At 43.9% G+C, this 18,893-nt stretch overlaps 1 protein-coding gene across 1 annotated transcript in view; it reads left to right on the top strand.

Moving 5' to 3' along the window:
- The first annotated feature begins 2,339 nt into the window (after window positions 1-2,339).
- LOC135548829 (follistatin-related protein 4-like) overlaps window positions 2,340-18,893 on the top strand; it is a 217,120-nt gene continuing 200,566 nt past the window's right edge. Inside the window, exons 1-2 of the mRNA XM_064978796.1 lie at window positions 2,340-2,533; window positions 10,204-10,348. Coding sequence (XP_064834868.1) covers window positions 10,205-10,348 — 144 coding nt within the window. The 5' untranslated portion in view covers window positions 2,340-2,533; window position 10,204. The remainder of the gene's footprint in view (window positions 2,534-10,203; window positions 10,349-18,893) is intronic.

The raw sequence follows: 18,893 nt of genomic DNA, 5'->3' as shown, positions 1-18,893 counted from the left end.
ACAGTTGTTTATACTCTGACTAAAACCTAGCTTTTATATTAGTTTATACAAACAAGCTAAAACTGCACAGCTCTGAGAACAAGCCATCTTGACCAACTGACAGCTAATTATGCTAGCTAGCTAAATCAAGGGCACGGGAGGGTGTGAGAGACATTCACACGAGCTCAGACATTCACACAATGCATGCAATTATTGAAATGGGAACATTTTCACGCTCTGAGGAATTTTACAACATGACTTCACAAATACAACAAAATCAGAACGATTCGGAGCTATTTCAGGCTGGGAAGATTTTTACATGATACCGGTACTCCTTGTATATAGCCTCATTATTGTTATTTTATTTTGTTACTATACAGTGCATTCAAACCCTTTGACTTTTTCCACATTTTGTTACGTTTACAACCTTACCCTAAAATGGATTCAATTCCCCCCCCCCCCCCCATCATTCTACACACAATACCCCATAATGACAAAGCAAAATTATGTTTTTAGAAATGTTTGCAAATATTATACAAAAATAAAAAGCTAAAATGTCACATCTACATAAGTATTCAGACCATTTACTTTATTGAAGCACCGTTGGCAGCAATTACAGTCTTGAGTCTTCTTGGGTATGACGCTACAAGCTTGGCTCACCTGTATTTTATGTGGTGTTTCTCCCATTCTTCTTTGCAGATCCTCTCAGGCTCTGTCAGGTTGGATGGGGACCGTCACTGTAGAGCTATTTGCAGGTCTCTTCAGAGATGTTCGATCAGGTTCAAGTCCGGAATATGGCTGGGCCACTCAAGCACATTCAGAGAATTGTCCCAAAGCCACCTCAGCTATGTCTTGGCTCTGTGCTTAGGGTCGTTGTCCTGTTGGAAGGTGAACCTTCGCCCCAGTCTGAGGTCCTGAGCGCTCTGGAGCAGGTTTTCATCAAGGATCTCTCTGTACTTTGTTCTCTCTGTACTTTTCGATCCTGACTAGTCTCCCAGTCCCTGCCCCTGAAAAACATCTCCTCGGGCATGATGCTGCCACCACCATGCTTCACCGTAGGGATAGTGCCAGATTTCCTCCAGACTTGTCACTTGGCATTCAGGCCAAAGGGTTCAATATTGGCTTCATCAGACCAGAGAATCTTGTTTCTCATGGTCTGAATACTTCAGGTGCCATATGGCAAACTCCATGCGGGCTGTCATATGCCTTTTACTGAGGAGTGGCCTCCACCTGGACACTCTTCCATAAAGCCCTGATTGGTGGAGTGCTGCCGATATGGTTCTGGAAGTTTCTCCCATCTCCACAGAGGAACTCTGGAGCTCTGTCAGAGTGACCATTGGGTACTTGGTCACCTTCCTGACCAAGGCCTTTCTCCCTCGATTGCTCAGTTTGGCCGGGCAGCCAGCTCTAGGAAGAGTCTTAGTGCTTCAAAACTTGGTTTTGGGGACCTTCAATGCTGCAGACATTTTTTGTTACCCTTCCCCAGATCTGTGCTCTGACTTGCACTGTCAGCTGTGGGACCTTATATAGACATGTGTGTGTCTTTCCAAATCATGACCAATCAATTGTTGTAGAAACATCTCAAGGATGATCAATGGAAACAGGATGCAGCAGAGCTCAATTTTGAGTCTCATAGCAAAGGGTCTTTTTTTGTTTTTTCATACATTTGCAAACATTTCTAAAAACATTTTTTCCTTTGTCATCATGCGGTTTTGTGTGTAGATTGATGAGGAAAAATGTATTTAATCAATTTTACAATAAGGCTGTAACATAGCAAAATGTGGAAAAAGGGAAGGGATCTGAATACTTTATGAATGAACTGTATATAATAGCTTTTCAAACTTAATACACTGATGTTGATTAGTCATTGATGCAGTAGTTCAGTAAGGATCTGTGTGTTGTGACAGATTTGGCACTGCTATGACAAGGTGGAGGAAAAAGCATGACAGAGCATGTCTGCCAATTCAATGCCATGCCAGTACTGTTTGGCAAGCTAATAAAACAAGTTAATGTCGCCAGACTGCTGATATCGAGTAGATTAACATATTGGTAACTGTAACTTTATATATAATTTCTTATGATGGCATCATAATTAATTGTAAGAGTTGGCATATCATCATCCCTTGGAGAATAATCCTGCCTAATTTAGGTAACAACCATGTTCAATTTCGGTGGCTACCTGCCTAGTCAAGGTTCACAGGTCAAACATGCCACGTAAACGTGGGCACAGGTGTCGCTCATGGCGCAGAATCTGCAGATATTTGTATGCAGCTAGTGACGTCAAAAGAAGTGTAGACTGAAGCCGTTGAAATAGGGCAAGCCAGTAGTGAGAGCCACTCAGAGCTTGGAGAATGGAGCGCCGCTGCTAGAAGTGGGAACATCCAACGCATGCTTATTCGCGAGCCTAATTCAATAAAGCCCGTCGCCACGAGACGAATCTGCAACCCGGCGGAGGCTGGAACTAAGAAAGTGTTTGGACACCTAAACTGAATCATACACCTGTGGTGGTATATTTGCCGGCATATTTTTTTTCATCACTAGTGGAATACGACTGGTAAGTAGGCAATTGTGCTTGAAGGGAAGAAATGGACAATACTTTTTAGGTGTTTAGTGATGCATTGTAGGTTGCATTTTATCTGGGCGTGTTGTAATATCTGCGGGTAATTGATTAAGAGTACTAATGAATGACGACAAATGCGACTGGAAATTGAAATCAGTTTTCGGAGAAAAAAAAGAAAATGCATTCATTATGCAGTACAGGCTACTCCAAAATGTACTGTCGCAAAATTAGGTTTAAACCATTTTAATATAAGTATCAACACATCGGTGTGATGTCAATTACAGTAATGGTAGCCTACTACACATTTATACAAGTTGAGGTAGACTATTGTTCCCCGACACCGCAGCTTTTAAGGCTAATAATACGTTAGTTTTACCGTTGACAAGGGTACATGTTACCAAGCTATATTCTTATATTATGTCGGATATACACCTACTCCATGGACTTTCTTAAGGATGTATTAGTTAATGTAGCCTATCGAGAAATATCTTATATACCTTGACATCGTATAACAGAAACATATTCCCGGGCGGGAAAGGTTACGAGCACCTTTTTCCTCTGTCACTGAATTCTGTTGGGATGCTCTGGATGTGCTCAGCATAGTACTAGTAAAATTATATCAGCCACATTTAGGCATCCTCGATCCCTATAGTGTGACTCCTTGGCAGGGCACGAGGGACTCTCCTGAAACAGTCGTCAGCCCTAATGTATTTGTGTTAAATGTGAGGTGCCTCATGAATCATGTAGGCCTATTATAATAGTAACATTATTGTACAGGGAAAACGTAACAAGGGACATTCGCACTGGGTCTTACTTTTAAAGGTGTACCTTGGCAGGGTCAAATCCATGTGGCCATACATTCTGTACACTATCCAAAACCATTGTAATTTTACAGTTACCCAGTGTCTTGTGCGAGAAGTTGGGTAGTTGTGAGAAAACAGTGTGCTCCAGCGTGTATGGTGTGTAGCAAGGACTTTTGCGCACTTTATAGCGTTAACACTAGAGCTGTCCGTGGTGCTGAAATAAGTCCGTCACTCCTATGGGCTTCTTTCAGTCAATGCATAAGCCGTGTGAAGAAAACGTGCAAGGGGGATGATGGCTACGGTTAAGCATATATTTTTTAACCATACTTTTACCTTTATTCTCATCATCCATAGTCTATAGAACAACTTTAACTGCACTACTAGGTGACTCGCTGTTTGTTTCAGCTGAAAATCTATTCCCGTCAATACCTTATTAACCCGAGAAACATTACTATTCCGTGTCCACAGATTTTTGCCGTTGCAGTTCTATGGAAAATATGATATGGTGACTAATGCACTGTCAAATTCCTCTCCTCCAACACTATGGTTGGAGTTGAAGCTAAGTTTGTTTTCAGGCATTTACTCCATAGAGATACTTTTATCTCCCTGATTTCCTCAAAGGGCTTCTCTTATCCCAGGGGGAAACGTGGGCCATTCTATTTGTGTTAAAGGTCTGCAGAGGGAGTGGGGGCCTTTGATTAGAAATAGAAATAGCAATAGTAGGGTTGCTGCTCTCTCACTAACCATGGTTGGTAGCATGTTGAGAAGCTGAAATGGGGAGTGGATGTTACAGTTTAGAGTCTCAATGATTTTTAGGATTTGTTTTGACAAAGTCATTGTTTCTGTTTGCTGCTCCTGTAGTACCCTGTTGTTGCTAGCACTTTGACAGATTTACACAATTTTACACACAATTAGTGAGAGTACCTTTTGAATGCAAATGTAGCGGCACTTATCTTTGCTATTTGCAATTGCTATTCTGCTGGAGCTGAAACGGTTTTACTTCACTTGATTGCCATTGTAAATCAGCATGATAATATCAATATGCAATCAATGTCATTATCCAATATATTTAGGTTAATGCTACTGTCTCTCAGTTGAAAAGTAAAATTATAGCAAAAATAATTGACCTGAATAATTGAATTTACAAAGTGGAACACATTTAATTAAGGCTCAAGTGCTAAACATAAATATTTGCTTGATGTATAATTCAAGTCACTTTGATCCTGGCTAATGTGCAATAAATGTGTTTGTATTATGCATTCATATTACAAATATATTGACTCACGCACTGATATAGAAACCTGAGAGTAATAATGAGCATGACTCACGGGCCACCGCTGCACTAGCAGAACTACCATGACTTGTTTACTTAACTTATGAAATGCCATTATTAACAATGATTTAATACCTTAATGTCTAATGTATGACATTGTATTGAAAGCATAATGAGACTGTAGTGTCTTAACTCTTATTACTTTATGGATTTAATAAGTAAGACACTGAACAGAACCGAGACCAATATTACTCATATAGATCCCTAAGCGCACACATCCAATGTATACTGAATGGCTGGTTATTCACGTGAAATCACTTTCGTTGAACTTTTGGAATGATATTTTATTGCTGCATCACATTTAGAGCCAATTGCTTGAGCTCAGTGCATCGCCTATACTGTTTAGAGCAAATAGAGCTCTGGCTGGCGAGTTGTTTGAATCACAGAATCAGCCTCATACTGAGAAGAGCCGAGTAAGGGAGTTGTGATGGGTTGCTTCAATATCTATGTATTACAGAGAGGGACATGCGTCTCCTGTGCTAGTTGCACTGGCATATCAGGACATCAGAAAGTCCCCCAACTCTCAGACGATCACTACTTGATCTGCAAGACAAGACCACCCGGTAGTATGCTATTGCTTTACTCCCGACATGTATCCTTTCATCCACTTCTTTGTTTTTTTTTTCTTCTCTGGCATTAACAAGTCACGGTGTGTGTCTCCCACTAGCTGACAAGGTTTATGTGAGCTTTAACACCATTAGGCTACAGACCTGGTCACAGAATCTTGTCAAAAGGAAGGGCAATATCAGCAGAGAGGACAGGTGTCTTCTATGGTATTAAGCTCTGTCTTATTTACTGGGCCGTAAAGCTCTGAGACTCTTTTCCATAGAGATGGAGCGAGGAGAAGAGAAAGTATCAGACAATAATTATTGGTGAGGTCTCCCAGAAAGGCTATTCGCTAGATTCTGAGGATCCTAGTTCCTATTGAAACTCTCAAATTGTGTTGGAAAGCAAGTCTGCCGTTTGTCGTTATCTGTGTGCTGTTAGATGTGAAAATGAAGTTACTTGGAGAATTTTCAAACATATTCTCACCAGACTTTTAGTGTTGGGTAAGAGTTTTATCCATTCACAACTGTGTTGAGCTTTTGTGTTGTTGTAAATGTTCTCTCAGTCAGCATATTGAGTAATAAAACAATACAACCTTGAGAGCTGTTGTTTTAATCCTGTCGGCATACAGTCATAGGGGCTCTGACAGAGAGAAATCTCCATAAGGGAGGCAGTCAGCCTAGCGGTAAGAGCATTGGGCCAGTAACTGAAAGGTCGCTGGTGTGAATCCCCGAGCCGACAAGGTGAAAAAATGTGTAGATGTGCCCTTGAGCGAGGAACTTAACTTTAATTGCTACAGGGCTATCGTTGATAATGGTTGACCCTGGATATGACCCCATTCTCTGAGGGTGTCTCAGGAGGAGTTGGGATATGCAAAAAACACATACGACAAATATAAGCACCCACTAAATTATTATTATGAACTAGGTGGTTCTAGCCCTGAATGCCTATTGGCTGACAGCCATGGTATATCAGACCGTATACCACGAGTATGACAAAATATTTAATTATGTTGGTAACTAGTTTACAATAGCAATAAGGCACCCCTGGGTTTGTGATATATGGCCAAGATACCAGGCACAGCCCTTTATCTGGTTTTTGAATCTGGTTTTATTACTAGCTTGAGTTACCTGGGGTGGCAGATAGTTCCATGAAGTCATGGCTCTATTTAGCACTATGCATTTCCCAGCCTCTGTTCTGGACCTAAGGACTATGAAGAGACCTCTGGTTGCATGTCTTGTGTGGTACCGATGAGTGTCCGAACTATGTGCCAACTGCTTGAACAGTTCGGTACCTTCAACACCTCAACACCTTGCACAAAGACCATTAGTGATGCAGTCAATCTCCCCTCAATTTAGAGCCCTCTGTGTGCATCTAAGCACAATATGTGCTGCTGTGTTCCGGACCAACTGCAATGTGCCTATGTCCTTACTTGTCTCACATGACCACACAACTAGGGCCTGTAGGAGATGTCAAGAAAGCAGAGCAACACCTTATGATGGACAGACCTCTTCTCATTTTAGCTCCCATTGAGTCAATATGTTTTGACCACAACAGATTGCTTTCTAGGGCTATACACAGCAGTTTAGTCTCATCAACGTGCTCAATTGCCACAGAATTCGGTAATAGACCGAGATGAGGTTTAGTTTGAGATATTTAACACCGGCCTATGCCTAGTTCCACATTCTAAAACTGACTGGAGCTCTATGTTAAGGGTGTCAGTTCATTATTTTACTGTCATAGCCGACGTGTATACTGATGAGTTGACAGCGTACATAGACACACAGGCTTTATTTAAGGTCAGTGGAAGGTCATTCGTAAAAACAGAAGAAAATAATGTCCCAAGCCGGCTGCTCTGTGGTACACCACACCCAACCGAATTTGCGTTAGAGAGGCTTCCATTAAAGAAAACCCTCTGTGTTCTATTAGATAACTCTCAATCCATGAAAAGGCAGAGGATGTATATCCATATCACCTACATTGTTTAAGTGATATCAAAAGCTGCTCTGAAGTCAAACGAAAAAGCTCCCATAATATTCTTATTATGAATTTCTTTCAGCCAATTATCAATAATTTGTGTCAGTGCCCTTCCGTGTAAGCATGCTGAAAGTCCATTTCCAATTTGTTTTTTGCTAAATAACATTATATTTGTTTAAACAACATTTTTTTCAAAAGGTTTGCTAAGCACTGGTAACAGGCTGATTGGTCAGCTGTTTAAACCATTAAAGGGTGCTTTGTTATTCTTGCGCAGCGGAATGACCTTTGCCTCCGTCCAGGCCTGAGGACACACACCGTCTTCTCGGCTTAAATTTAAGATTCCGCAAACAGGAGTCGCAGTGTATTCCGCTACCAACCTCAGCAATTTACCATCCAGGTTGTCAGTACCAGGTGGCTGGTACTTATTTATCGATAGCAACATTTGTTTTTTTAAATTCACCTCTTCCACACCAACTTTGCGGAACTCAAAACTACAGTGCTTGTCTGTTATTATTTGGTCCAATATGCATGACTATCAAAAGCTCCGCGTTTGTTGTTTGCATGTCATGCCTAAAATTGCTAATCTTGTCAACAAAAGTTGGTTGACAATATCAATGGGTTTTGTCATGAACACAAAAAACTCAGAGGCTAGTGGAGGCAGTTTGCTGTCAGTCTCTGTTTTAGGTGACTGGCATATGAAACCTTTGCATTAGTTTAAATAGCTCTTCATGACCTTACCTCCCTGGTGAACCACAGGTTGTATACATCACATTTAGATACACTTCAAAATGGTGGCGATTTAGCATTTTGTCATATCAAATTCCTCTAAGAATTTATCCTGTGAAGCCGGTGTCAGTACAATAGTGGGTAAAAAAAAGAGACCCCCCCCCCGTGCCTCCTGTTGACGGGCAGTTTGATTCCCCTGCTCTCCCCATGTATCTGCTGCTGTGACCCACAGAAACACAAAGCAAATGTACAAGCCATCCAAGCATTGTAAAAACAACACAGGGAGGCAATCCCCTTGGTGGCCCTGCTCTGTGCAATAAAGACATATTTCATTAAAGGGGCTTTCTGTGGCTGCTGCACCGTCAGACTGAAAACATTTCTCCTCCGCTAGCCTCTTGGTTTATATTACAAACAAAAAGCCCTTCTCGTTTGCATTGGGGCAGCAGCCATACACCACTACTACGGTCACAGATGTAGTTTCTCTTTGGACCTCCCCCTGTTTAAGTGCTTTGCAGGGTGGAAGGCGCTGAAAGAAGAAGAACTGTTGCAACAGGCTTTTGCCATTTATAATTATGCCAGAGTGTTGCGGCACTGCCTGATTGTCTGCATAAGTTCTGTTGCTTGGTTGGTGGCTCTGACCACTGTAGCTGCACGTGAGCTCGTGAGGCGGCCGTCCGCGCGAAGAAATAGGAAGTGATGATGACAGGAGCCTATGAATGTAGCAGATGATCTGCCACTGTGGACAGGATCAGTTGGCATAGGAAGCCCTCTGGGGCTGCATGTCCTTACTGTTGTCAGGGGAGATATTCACCAGGACACATCAAAACAGAGCAGGCAGCAGCAGAGGTAGAGGTAGGCTAGTGGCTGTTTTGCAATGAGGAGGGACCCACCGACACTGAATGTACTGGAGGTACACCCTAAATACAACATGATGGCAATGCCTGTGCAAGGTTTACAGCCACGCTGCGTTTCTAACAATGAGAATTGTAGAGTAGTAAACTGTAGGTGTCAAGGACTTTGATTCTTGTTTGTATCTTACCCTAATCCAGGTCAAGCATACAAATACTTGTTGAAATGTTTTGTCAAATATCAATTAAACCTTTTTTTAATCCTTTTAAGCATTTTGAGGTATTCTTAACAAAGCTGCTTGCATAATTACTTTCCCCCAAAGTTTGTTCTCGTGATGAATGACTTCCTCATTTTACAATCATCTCTGGGGGAGCTGACGATAGTGCAGCAGCACATTAACAAACTGACAGGCAGATCTCTTTTGTTGACTCATTTCACAAGGGCAAGCTCTCCTCTCCTCTCCTCTCCCAGAACCCATCAGCGCTGGAGTCTGTCCACGCTCTACAGCCTCAATGTGTTTACATATTATAGGCCTATGGTTGCAGGAAACACTGTTTATACAGAAACTGCCCACACATCGAGTCACTCTACAATGCAACCCTGTATCGCACTGAATGAATACACTTTGTTCCGCAAAATCCTCAACCATCCAGCTACCACAGAGAAAAACACTCTCAAAACACTCAAAGCAACTAGATACTTTTTCACGGGAATATGACTGTTTAGAGAGTCACATTACCAGCCAATTAAGCAGAGGGCTCCTCTGAGCTCTGAGTTAGTGCCTTTTATCCAGATTAATGAGTTGATGTGATTATCAGCTTGTGAAAGAGGGACCTGCTCTGCACTGCTGTCCTGCGCTATACTGCTGTCCTGCGCTATACTGCTGTACTGTGCTATACTGCTGTCCTGCGCTATACTGCTGTACTGCGCTATACTGCTGTCCTGCGCTATACTGCTGTACTGTGCTATACTGCTGTCCTGCGCTATACTGCTGTCCTGCGCTATACTGCTATACTGCTGTCCTGCGCTATACTGCTGTCCTGCGCTATACTGCTATACTGCTGTCCTGCGCTATACTGCTGTCCTGCGCTATACTGCTGTACTGTGCTATACTGCTGTACTGCGCTATACTGCTGTCCTGCGCTATACTGCTGTCCTGCGCTATACTGCTGTCCTGCGCTATACTGCTGTACTGCTGTCCTGCGCTATACTGCTGTCCTGCGCTATACTGCTATACTGCGCTATACTGCTGTACTGTGCTATACTGCTGTACTGTGCTATGATGTACTGCACTGTACAGCGCTATACTGTCCCCTTTCTGTACTGTGCTGTGCTGTAAATTGCTGCACTGTTCTATGCTGTGTGTGAGGGGCATTAGTCAGTCTGGTGTGGCGGTGTGACATTTGGTGTCCTGCTCTTTTTCCTGACAGGATGAAACTGATGGGTTGGCTGTGTGTTTGGGCACTTCCTGTCCTGCTTGGAACCTTTGCCTCTGTCTGCTGGCTGGCTGAAGGGATCAGGAGCATGGACACAGCAAACACAGCAGAGAGCACCTCCCAGGGACCACAAGCAAGGGTAACCATACCGCATGCTTCTCTCTCTGTGTATCCCTGTCTCTTTCTGTCACTCTCTCTGTCACCCTCGTTCTCTGTCTGTCTCTTTCTAACCTCTCTGTCACCCTCAACCACGCTCTGTCTGCCTGTCCCTCTGAATCAATCTCTCTGTCTGTGTCTGTTACTCTTCTCTCTGCCTGTCTTTCGAAGCCCCTTTATCTTTGCATCTGTCGGACTCTCTTCCTTTCTCTTTCACCTTTCTCTTTCACCCCGGCTCCCCAGAAAGTATTGTATGCTTTGCATAATAAAGCTTATATCAATATATACAGGTAACTGCCTAAATATAGGAAATACCAACATAAAGTGTCTTAATAGGGCGTTGGGCCACCACGAACTGCCAGAGCCGCAGAACAGCTGCAATGCACCTTGGCATAGATTCTACAAGTGTCTGGAACTCTATTGGAGGGATGCAACGCCATTCTTCCACAAGAAATTCCATGACTTGGAGTTGGGTAATGGTGGTGGAAGATGCTGTCTCAGGCACCGCTCCAGAATCTCCCATAAGTGTTCAATTGAGTTGAGATCTGGTGACTGAGACGGCCATGGCATATGATTTACATTGTTTTCATGCTAATCAAACCATTCAGTTACCACTCGTGCCCTGTGGATGGGGGCATTGTCATACTATGGGGGCATAGCAATGGTAGGCAACATAATGGCCTTCCCAGCATGTTTATAAATGACGCCTAAGCATGATGGAAAGTTAATTGCTTAATTAACAGGATCCACACCTGTGTGGAATATCCTGCTTTCAATATACTTTGTGTCCCTCATTTACTGAAGCGCTTCCATTATTTTGGCAGTTACCTGTACATAGCACAATTGTTGTGTAATTCAATTGAAATACTCTCCCTGCTCAACATGGGCATTTGAGTGTTTGTCTCCTTATGTGGTTCTGCAGGTGGTCTTGACAGAGGATTGCTTAGTTACCTTTCAATCACAGGCGTCATACATCTTACCTGTCTCTCTCTCCCCCGAGGAGAGGAGGCTCAGTTGGTTGCAGAGAGTGTGTTAATCAATTACCCCGCACAAAAATTCACAAGGACTCTTTTTGTCATGCTATCATTTGTCTCTTTCAAATTTTGTTCAGAATATTTAGCATGTACACACATTTACCTGACAATCACTTCTCTGGTATGGGATTACATCATATCTATGAGCCAGCCCTAAAACCCATTAGCTTCCTCCCAGCAGTCTCCCCCAATTTTCATTTTTCATGCTGGTCTGGATTGAACCTTTAAAGGAGAAGTGACAATGTCTGGTTGTGATGCATGAACAGAGCTATTGGTATAGATGTGTGAAGTTCTATTGTAGATTTGCACATTAATCACACAGGTGAAATCATTACAAGCCCTACCTCCCTCAAAACACAGAATCAATTGTCCCACAAAGCATCTAGGAAACATTGTGTTGTCCACCCCCCGCGCCCCACCTGTCTCCCAATTCTTTGTGAAAATAAGCATGCTGCACCTCTCCTAGTCTGTTCATGCAGTTGGCCTGGCTGGCGTGTGGGGTGCCACCGTGCCAAGTTGGAAGCCAGCAGAGGAATGTCACTGCTCAGGCGGTTCTGTTCGGTCCTCTTATATCCCTCAATGCAAACAACACATCCCTGGCATCCCCATCTATCCCAGGGAATGGGAACTCAAAAGCGGTCAATTGGCATAGGAGTTTAAAGTCATCCCTGGGGTGATGGTGGTGGTGGATTGGACTGCATCAATATGCAACAGAGCAGGAGCCTTCAGGAATGAAAAAGTGAATAAAATGAAGCCTCCCTGGCCACTATACACCAGAAATGATGCTAAATGTAAGCAAACACATGACACTGAAACAACTCTGACTGGCAGTCCTGAAATGAAACGTGAAAGACTGAGATACAGATAGATGTACAGTTTCCTTAGGACCGTCTTTCAGGTAATTGTTGGGTAAATAATGAGCTGACAAATCCCAGGCAGAGCCTCCATTGTCCTGGTGCAGTTACAGCACCTGGGGCTACTGGAGAAAAGCCACCATGCTAGGTCATCAGGCCACCTGGCTCTGGCAAGGTCAGCCATAAGGCATCATGTGACCTCTCTCTCATGTGACCTCACATAACAGCCTCGCAGCTCACAAAGCCATATCTCAGAATCAAACTCAAATTGTACCTCTGCAGACAAGGGGAAGAGAATAGGCAATAAGACTGAGGAGAGTATGGAAAGAAGGAAATATGATTGAGATGGTATTTAGGGTACACGGGAAAGATTAGGATGGATAAGAGAGAGGGTGAATTTGGGAAACAGTGATGTTTGAGATTAGCATGATACAGATGCAGTCAACAGTGCAACTTGTTTTTTTTAACCCACTCAAGCTTATAGTCAAGACATCAAGCCATGAGACCTACAGGGAATTCACTAAGACATCTCTATTTTGACATCCCCAGTGGTATCTGCATGCATGGAATACTTACCGATGATGATATGCACTTTGTTGCTTCTCAGACATACATACCATACAGAAGAGGCCAATATACACTACATGACCAAAAGTATGTGGACACCTGCTCAAACATCTCATTCCAAAATCATGGGCATTAATATATAGTTGGTCCCCCCCTTTGCTGCTATAACAGCATCCACTCTTCTGGGAAGGCTTTCCACTAGATGTTGGAACATTGCTGCGTAGAATTGCTTATATTCAGCCACGAGGAGCATTAGTGATGTTAAGCACTGATGTTGGGCGATTAGGCCTGGCTCGCAGTCTGAGTTCCAATTCATCCCAAATGTGTTCGATGGGGTTACGTCAGGGCTCTGTGCAGGTTAGTCAAGTTCATTCACACCGATCGACAAACCAGTTCTATATGGACTTCATTTTGAGCACAGGGCATTGTCATGCTGAAACAGGAAAGGGCCTTCCCAAAACTGTTGCCACAAAGTTGGAAGCACAAAATTGTTTAGAATGTCATTGTATGCTGTAGCTTTAAGATTTCCCTTCACTGGAACTAAGAGGCCTAGCTAGCTCTAACCATGAAAAACATCCCCAGACCATTATTCCTCCTGCACCAAACTGTACAGTTGTCACTATGCATTCTGTACAGTTGGCACTAGGTAACATTCTCCTGACATCTGCCAAACCCAGATTTGTCTGTCGGACAGCCAGGTGGTGAAGAGTGATTCATCACTCCAGAGAATGCGTTTCCACTGCTCCAGAGTCCAATGGCGGCAAGTTTTACACCACTCCAGCTGACATTTGGCATTGCGCAAGGTGATCTTAGGCTTGTGTGTGGCTGCTCGGCAATGGAAACCCATTTAATGAAGCTCCAGACAAACATGTGTCTTATTACTTTGTGATTGAGCCGTTGTTGCTCCTAGACATTTCCATTTCACAATAACAGCACTTGCAGGTGACGGGGCAGCTCTAGCAGGGCAGAAATTTGACGGACTGACTTGTTGGTAAGGTGGCATCCTATGACGGTGCTACGTTGAAAGTCACTGAGCTCTTCAGTAAGGCCCTTCTGCTGACAATGTTTGTCACGGCTGCGTGCTCGATTTTATACTCCTGTCAGTAGCTGTTGCAAGATAATTTAATGTTAATTTCTGTACCCTAAGCCGCCTCCAATGCTGTTTTATAGAATTTGGAAGTACGTCCAACCGGCCTCACAACCGCAGACCACGTGTAACCACCCCAGTACAGGACCTCCACATCCGGCCTTTTCACCTACGGTATCGTTGAAGACCAACCAGCCAGACAGCTGATGAAACTGTGGGTTTGCACAAACAAATCATTTCTGCGCAAACTGTCAGAAACCGTCTCAGGGAAGCTCATCTGAGTGCTCATCGTCCTCACCAGGGTCTTGACCTGACAGCAGTTTGGCATTGTAACAGATTTCAGTGGGCAAAAGCTCATCTTCGATGGGCACTGGCATGCTGGAGAAGTGTGCTCTTCATGGATGAATCTCGGTTTCAACTGTACCTGGCAGATGGCGTTGTGTGGGCGAGCGCTTTGCAGATGTCACCGTTGTGAACAGACTGCCCCATACTGGCGGTGGGGTTATGGTATGGGCAGGCATAAGCTACAGACAATGAAAACAAGTGCATTTTATTGATGGCAAATTGAAATCAGAGATACCATGATGACATCCTGAGGCCCATTGTGGTGCCATTCATCCGCTACCATCACCTCATGTTTCAGAATGATAATGCACAGCCCCATGTTGCAAGGATCTGTAAATAATTACTGAAAGGTGAATGAGGCAAATTCTGGTCACACCAGATACTGACTGGTTTGACACACTGAAATCTGACACACTGAACTCTATCTGAGAAGTAGTTGGTGAACCAGGCAAGGCAGTCAGTTGAAAAACCAAGGCTGTTGAGTCTGCCGATAAGAATACTGTGATTGACGAGTCGAAAGCCTTGGCCAGGTCGATGAAGACGGCTGCACAGAAATGTCTTTTATCAATGGCGGTTATGATATCTTTTATTACTTTGAGCGTGGCTGAAGGGCACCCATGACTAGCTTGGAAACCAGATTACATAGCGGAGAAGGTACTGGTGGATTCAAAATGGTTGGTGATCTATTTGTTAACTTGGCTTTCGAAGACTTTAGAAAGGCAGGGCAAGATAGATATAGGTCTGTAACAGTTTGGGTCTAGAGTGTCTCCCCCTTTGAAGAGAGGGGTGACCGTGGCAGCTTTCCAATCTTTAAGGATCTCAGACGATATGAAAGAGAGGTTGAACAGGCTAGTAATAGGGGTTGCAACAATTGCGGCGGATCATTTTAGAAAGAGAGGGTCCAGATTGTCTAGCCCTGCTGATTTGTAGGCGTCCAGATTTCGCAGCTCTTTTAGAACATCAGCTATCTGGATTTGGGTGAAGTGGGAGGGGGGGGGCAAGTTGCTACGGGTGGTGCAGCTCTGTTGGCCGGGATAGGGGTAGCCAGGTGGAAAACATGGCCAGCCGTAGAAAAATGCTTATTGAAATTCTCGATTATTGTAGATTTATGACACTATGGTGACAGTGTTTCCTAGCCTCAGTGCAGTGGGCAGCTGGGAGGAGGTGCTCTTATTCTCCATGGACTTTACAGTGTCCCAACACTGTTTGGAATTTGTGCTACAGGATACATTTCTGTTTGAAAAAGCTGACCTTTGCTTTCCTAACTGACTGTTTATATTGGTTCCTAACTTCCCTGAAAAGTTGCATATCGCGGGGGATATTCGATGCTAATGCAGTATGCTACAGGATGTTTTGTGCTGGTCTAGGGCAGTCAGATCTGGAGTGAACCAAGGGCTATATGTGTTCCTGGTTCTAATTTTTTTGAATGGGGCATGCTTATTTAAGATGGTGAGTTAAGCACTTTTAAAGAATAACCAGGCATCCTCTACTGACGGAATGAGGTCAATATCCTTCCAGGATACCCGGTCCAGGTTGGTTAGAAAGGCCTGCTCGTTGAAGTGTTTTAGGGAGCGTTTGACAGTGATATGAGGGGACGCAGGCAATGCGGACGCAGGCAATGCAGCAGTGATCGCTGAGATCCTGGCTGAAGACAGCAGAGGTGTATTTAGAGGGCAGGTTGATCAGGATGATATCTATGAGGGTGCCCGTGTTTACGGATTTAGGGTTGTACCTGGTAGATTCATTGATAATTTGTGTGAGATTGAGGGCATCTATCTTAGATTGTAGGACGGCCGGGGTGTAAAGCTTATCCCAGTTTAGGTCACCGAACATTACAAACTCTGAAGATAAATGGGGGACAATCAGTTCGGTCTATAACAAGCGGTAACAGTTAGAGACTTATTTCTGGAAAGGTGGATTTTTACATGTAGAAGCTGTTTGGGCACAGACCTGGATAGTCTGCAGAGTTATGTCATGCTATCTCTGCAGTAGATTGCAACTCCTCCCCCTTTGGCAGTTCTATCTGGGTGGAAAATTTTGTAGTTGGGGATGGAAATTTCAAAACATTTGGTAAATAAAGGGAGCCCCTCGCCCGCCAACTGGTCATTGTCGACTCTCTTCCTTGCGGAAGTGACTACGCTCTCTAAAATCTCTCCTCAGCTTGACTAGATTCCTGTCTTCTTACTAAACGGTTCTTAGGCGAACTGTGAGGTTGACACTGCCGAACCTAGGACCTCCGGTCCTGTCGATAGTGTTGAGTACTGATCGAAAGGCTTTAGCTAAGTTAGCTAGATAGCTGCAAGGCTAGCTAACCACACAAAGGGCTATTTCTCACCGCAAGGCTTAGCCAACCAGTGTAACTTGCCACAAGCCTAGCTACACCAAACACACTTTTCTACACGCTAGCTTTCTCACACTTTGCTCGAGGAATACAATTTCTCTGAGCCATGGAGACTGCTACAGCTATACAGGGAGAACCTAGCACGTCTCCTGCCTACGCACCAGCACTGATACACCCATTCCCATGCAGGGCGATGATAGGATATGTGTATTGCCTGCTTGGGTTTGAGCATTCTACGACATCACTCGCTAACTCCAAGTTCTGCCTGCATTGTAGGGCACCAACTACCTTCATTGCAAGTGAGCAGAGCAACTCCCAAACAAGAATCATTGCCCTCATAGCATCATCACCAGAAGGCTAACTCACAACCCCTACCCTCCTGGGAGAAGGCTATGAAATATGGGGCCCTCAAATAGTTGTATCAAAATGAAAAAGTGGAGGAGGACGAGAACTTCGATATCGATAAGAAAGAAATATTCCAAATCGATTAAGGAATGGGAGGAAGAAGAAACTCAAGCCCACAGCTCAAGACCCTTTTCCGCCCTCAGTGCAGCATCGGCACCCAACGAAAAATTCAGATTTATTGATGTCTGTAAATGGGCAGAGACCAGAGTTGGTATCGACTGGCCCGCACCAGTGGTCTCGCACCATCCCGGGGAAACAACTCCTCCCAGCGGTCCCAGCATGCGTGGTGTAAGCCAAACGTAACTGGGACAAACCCCTGTCCAGCAAATCCCAAACCAGGCACTTTGTTGGCATGGAGGAGATGGGCCATGGCAAGCCGTCGGTGGTTGAGCCATCACTGGCTAGCCACCTCAACCCCAGTGCCTCGTCTATGACTGCCACTGCTCTCCCTGGGAACAAGGAGCGCTTCACTATATTTCGAAAGGTCTACGTGTCTGTGGCATGATCAGTACTGGCTTAAATGCAATGTCCCTACTGCTGGTGTGCCAGGCCAATTGAGCACTCTCTTAGTCAAAGGCACAGCCAGCCAATACCAATGGGACGAGATCTTCGTTTTTACAGATCTTACCCTCCGAATCTCCAGAATTGCAATCCAAGGCTGTGGGTGCGCCATGAGACTTGTGGTGGTGGGTAGGGGCCCTGAGGCTCAACATGTCCAGCCTCTCAGACAAGGAAAAGGCATATTTACTTAATGCGCCTGTCGTGTTGAAGGAACTGTTTGGGTAAAGGTGAGAACTTCTGAATCCACACTTTTTAAACTGAGTTTTAGTTTCAACATGTCAGATATAAAGTTGAAATGAGTTTGCATCCCAATAATACACTTTACATACATCACAGAAGACTGAACTATAACAAAACTGTTTGACATACACTACCTGTCAAAAGTTTTAAAACACCTTCTCATTCAAGGGTTTTCTTGTTTTGTACAATATTCTTTACATTGTGGAATAATAGTGAAGACATCAAAACTATGAAATAACACATATGGGATCATGTAGTAACCAAAAGAGTGTTAAACAGATTCTTCAAATAGCCACCCTTTGCCTTGATGACAGCTTTGCACACTCTTGGCATTCTCTCAACCAGCTTCACCTGGAATGCTTTTCCAACTGTCTTGAAGGAGTTCACACACATGCTGAGCACTTGTTGGCTGCTTTTCCTTCACTCTGTGGTTTGATTCCTCCCAAACCATCTCAATTTGGTTGAGGTAATTAAATTCTGAAAATATTAACAGGCCACACATGAGGCCAAAGAGGGTGCTTTTGGTCATTGACTGCAGAAAGGCTCTACGCAAAACCAAAAGCAGAGAGACATCAAGGCTACAGATCCTCAAAGCTTTCTGAGAACGTTCACGTTCCGAAGGTGTACACTCAACTTGCTGGCTCTAGTCGTCAAGGCATCAAGGCGACTGGTTCATCTACATTTATATTTTTCATGTCCTTGTTCAGCCACAACTCGGTGAATCATAGGATATTACAGTTCGTCAGGTCCCGTTGATAGGATAGTCTTGAACAGATCTCATCCAGTTTGTTTTCCAGTGATTGCACATTCACCAATAGAATGGAGGGTCATGGCAACTTATCCACTCCTATAGAACCGCCTTTGCCTCCTCTGAGTGATGGGGATTTGGGCCTAGTCTGGGAAAGGCATTATGTCCTTCGTCTCTGATTTATTAAAATAGAAGTCCTCATCCAAATCGAGGTTAGTAATCGCTGTTTTGATGTCCAGAAATAAGCTCTTTCCGATCATATGAAATGATGGCCGAAACATTATGTCCGAAAAAATGTAGGATCAGCGCATAAAATAGCAAGAGCCTGTAACATGGTGGCCATCCC

Source organism: Oncorhynchus masou, chromosome 11, assembly GCF_036934945.1.
Source record: "Oncorhynchus masou masou isolate Uvic2021 chromosome 11, UVic_Omas_1.1, whole genome shotgun sequence".
In the NCBI taxonomy this organism is placed as follows: Eukaryota; Metazoa; Chordata; class Actinopteri; order Salmoniformes; family Salmonidae; genus Oncorhynchus; species Oncorhynchus masou.
This window is presented reverse-complemented; position numbering and strand designations above follow the sequence as displayed.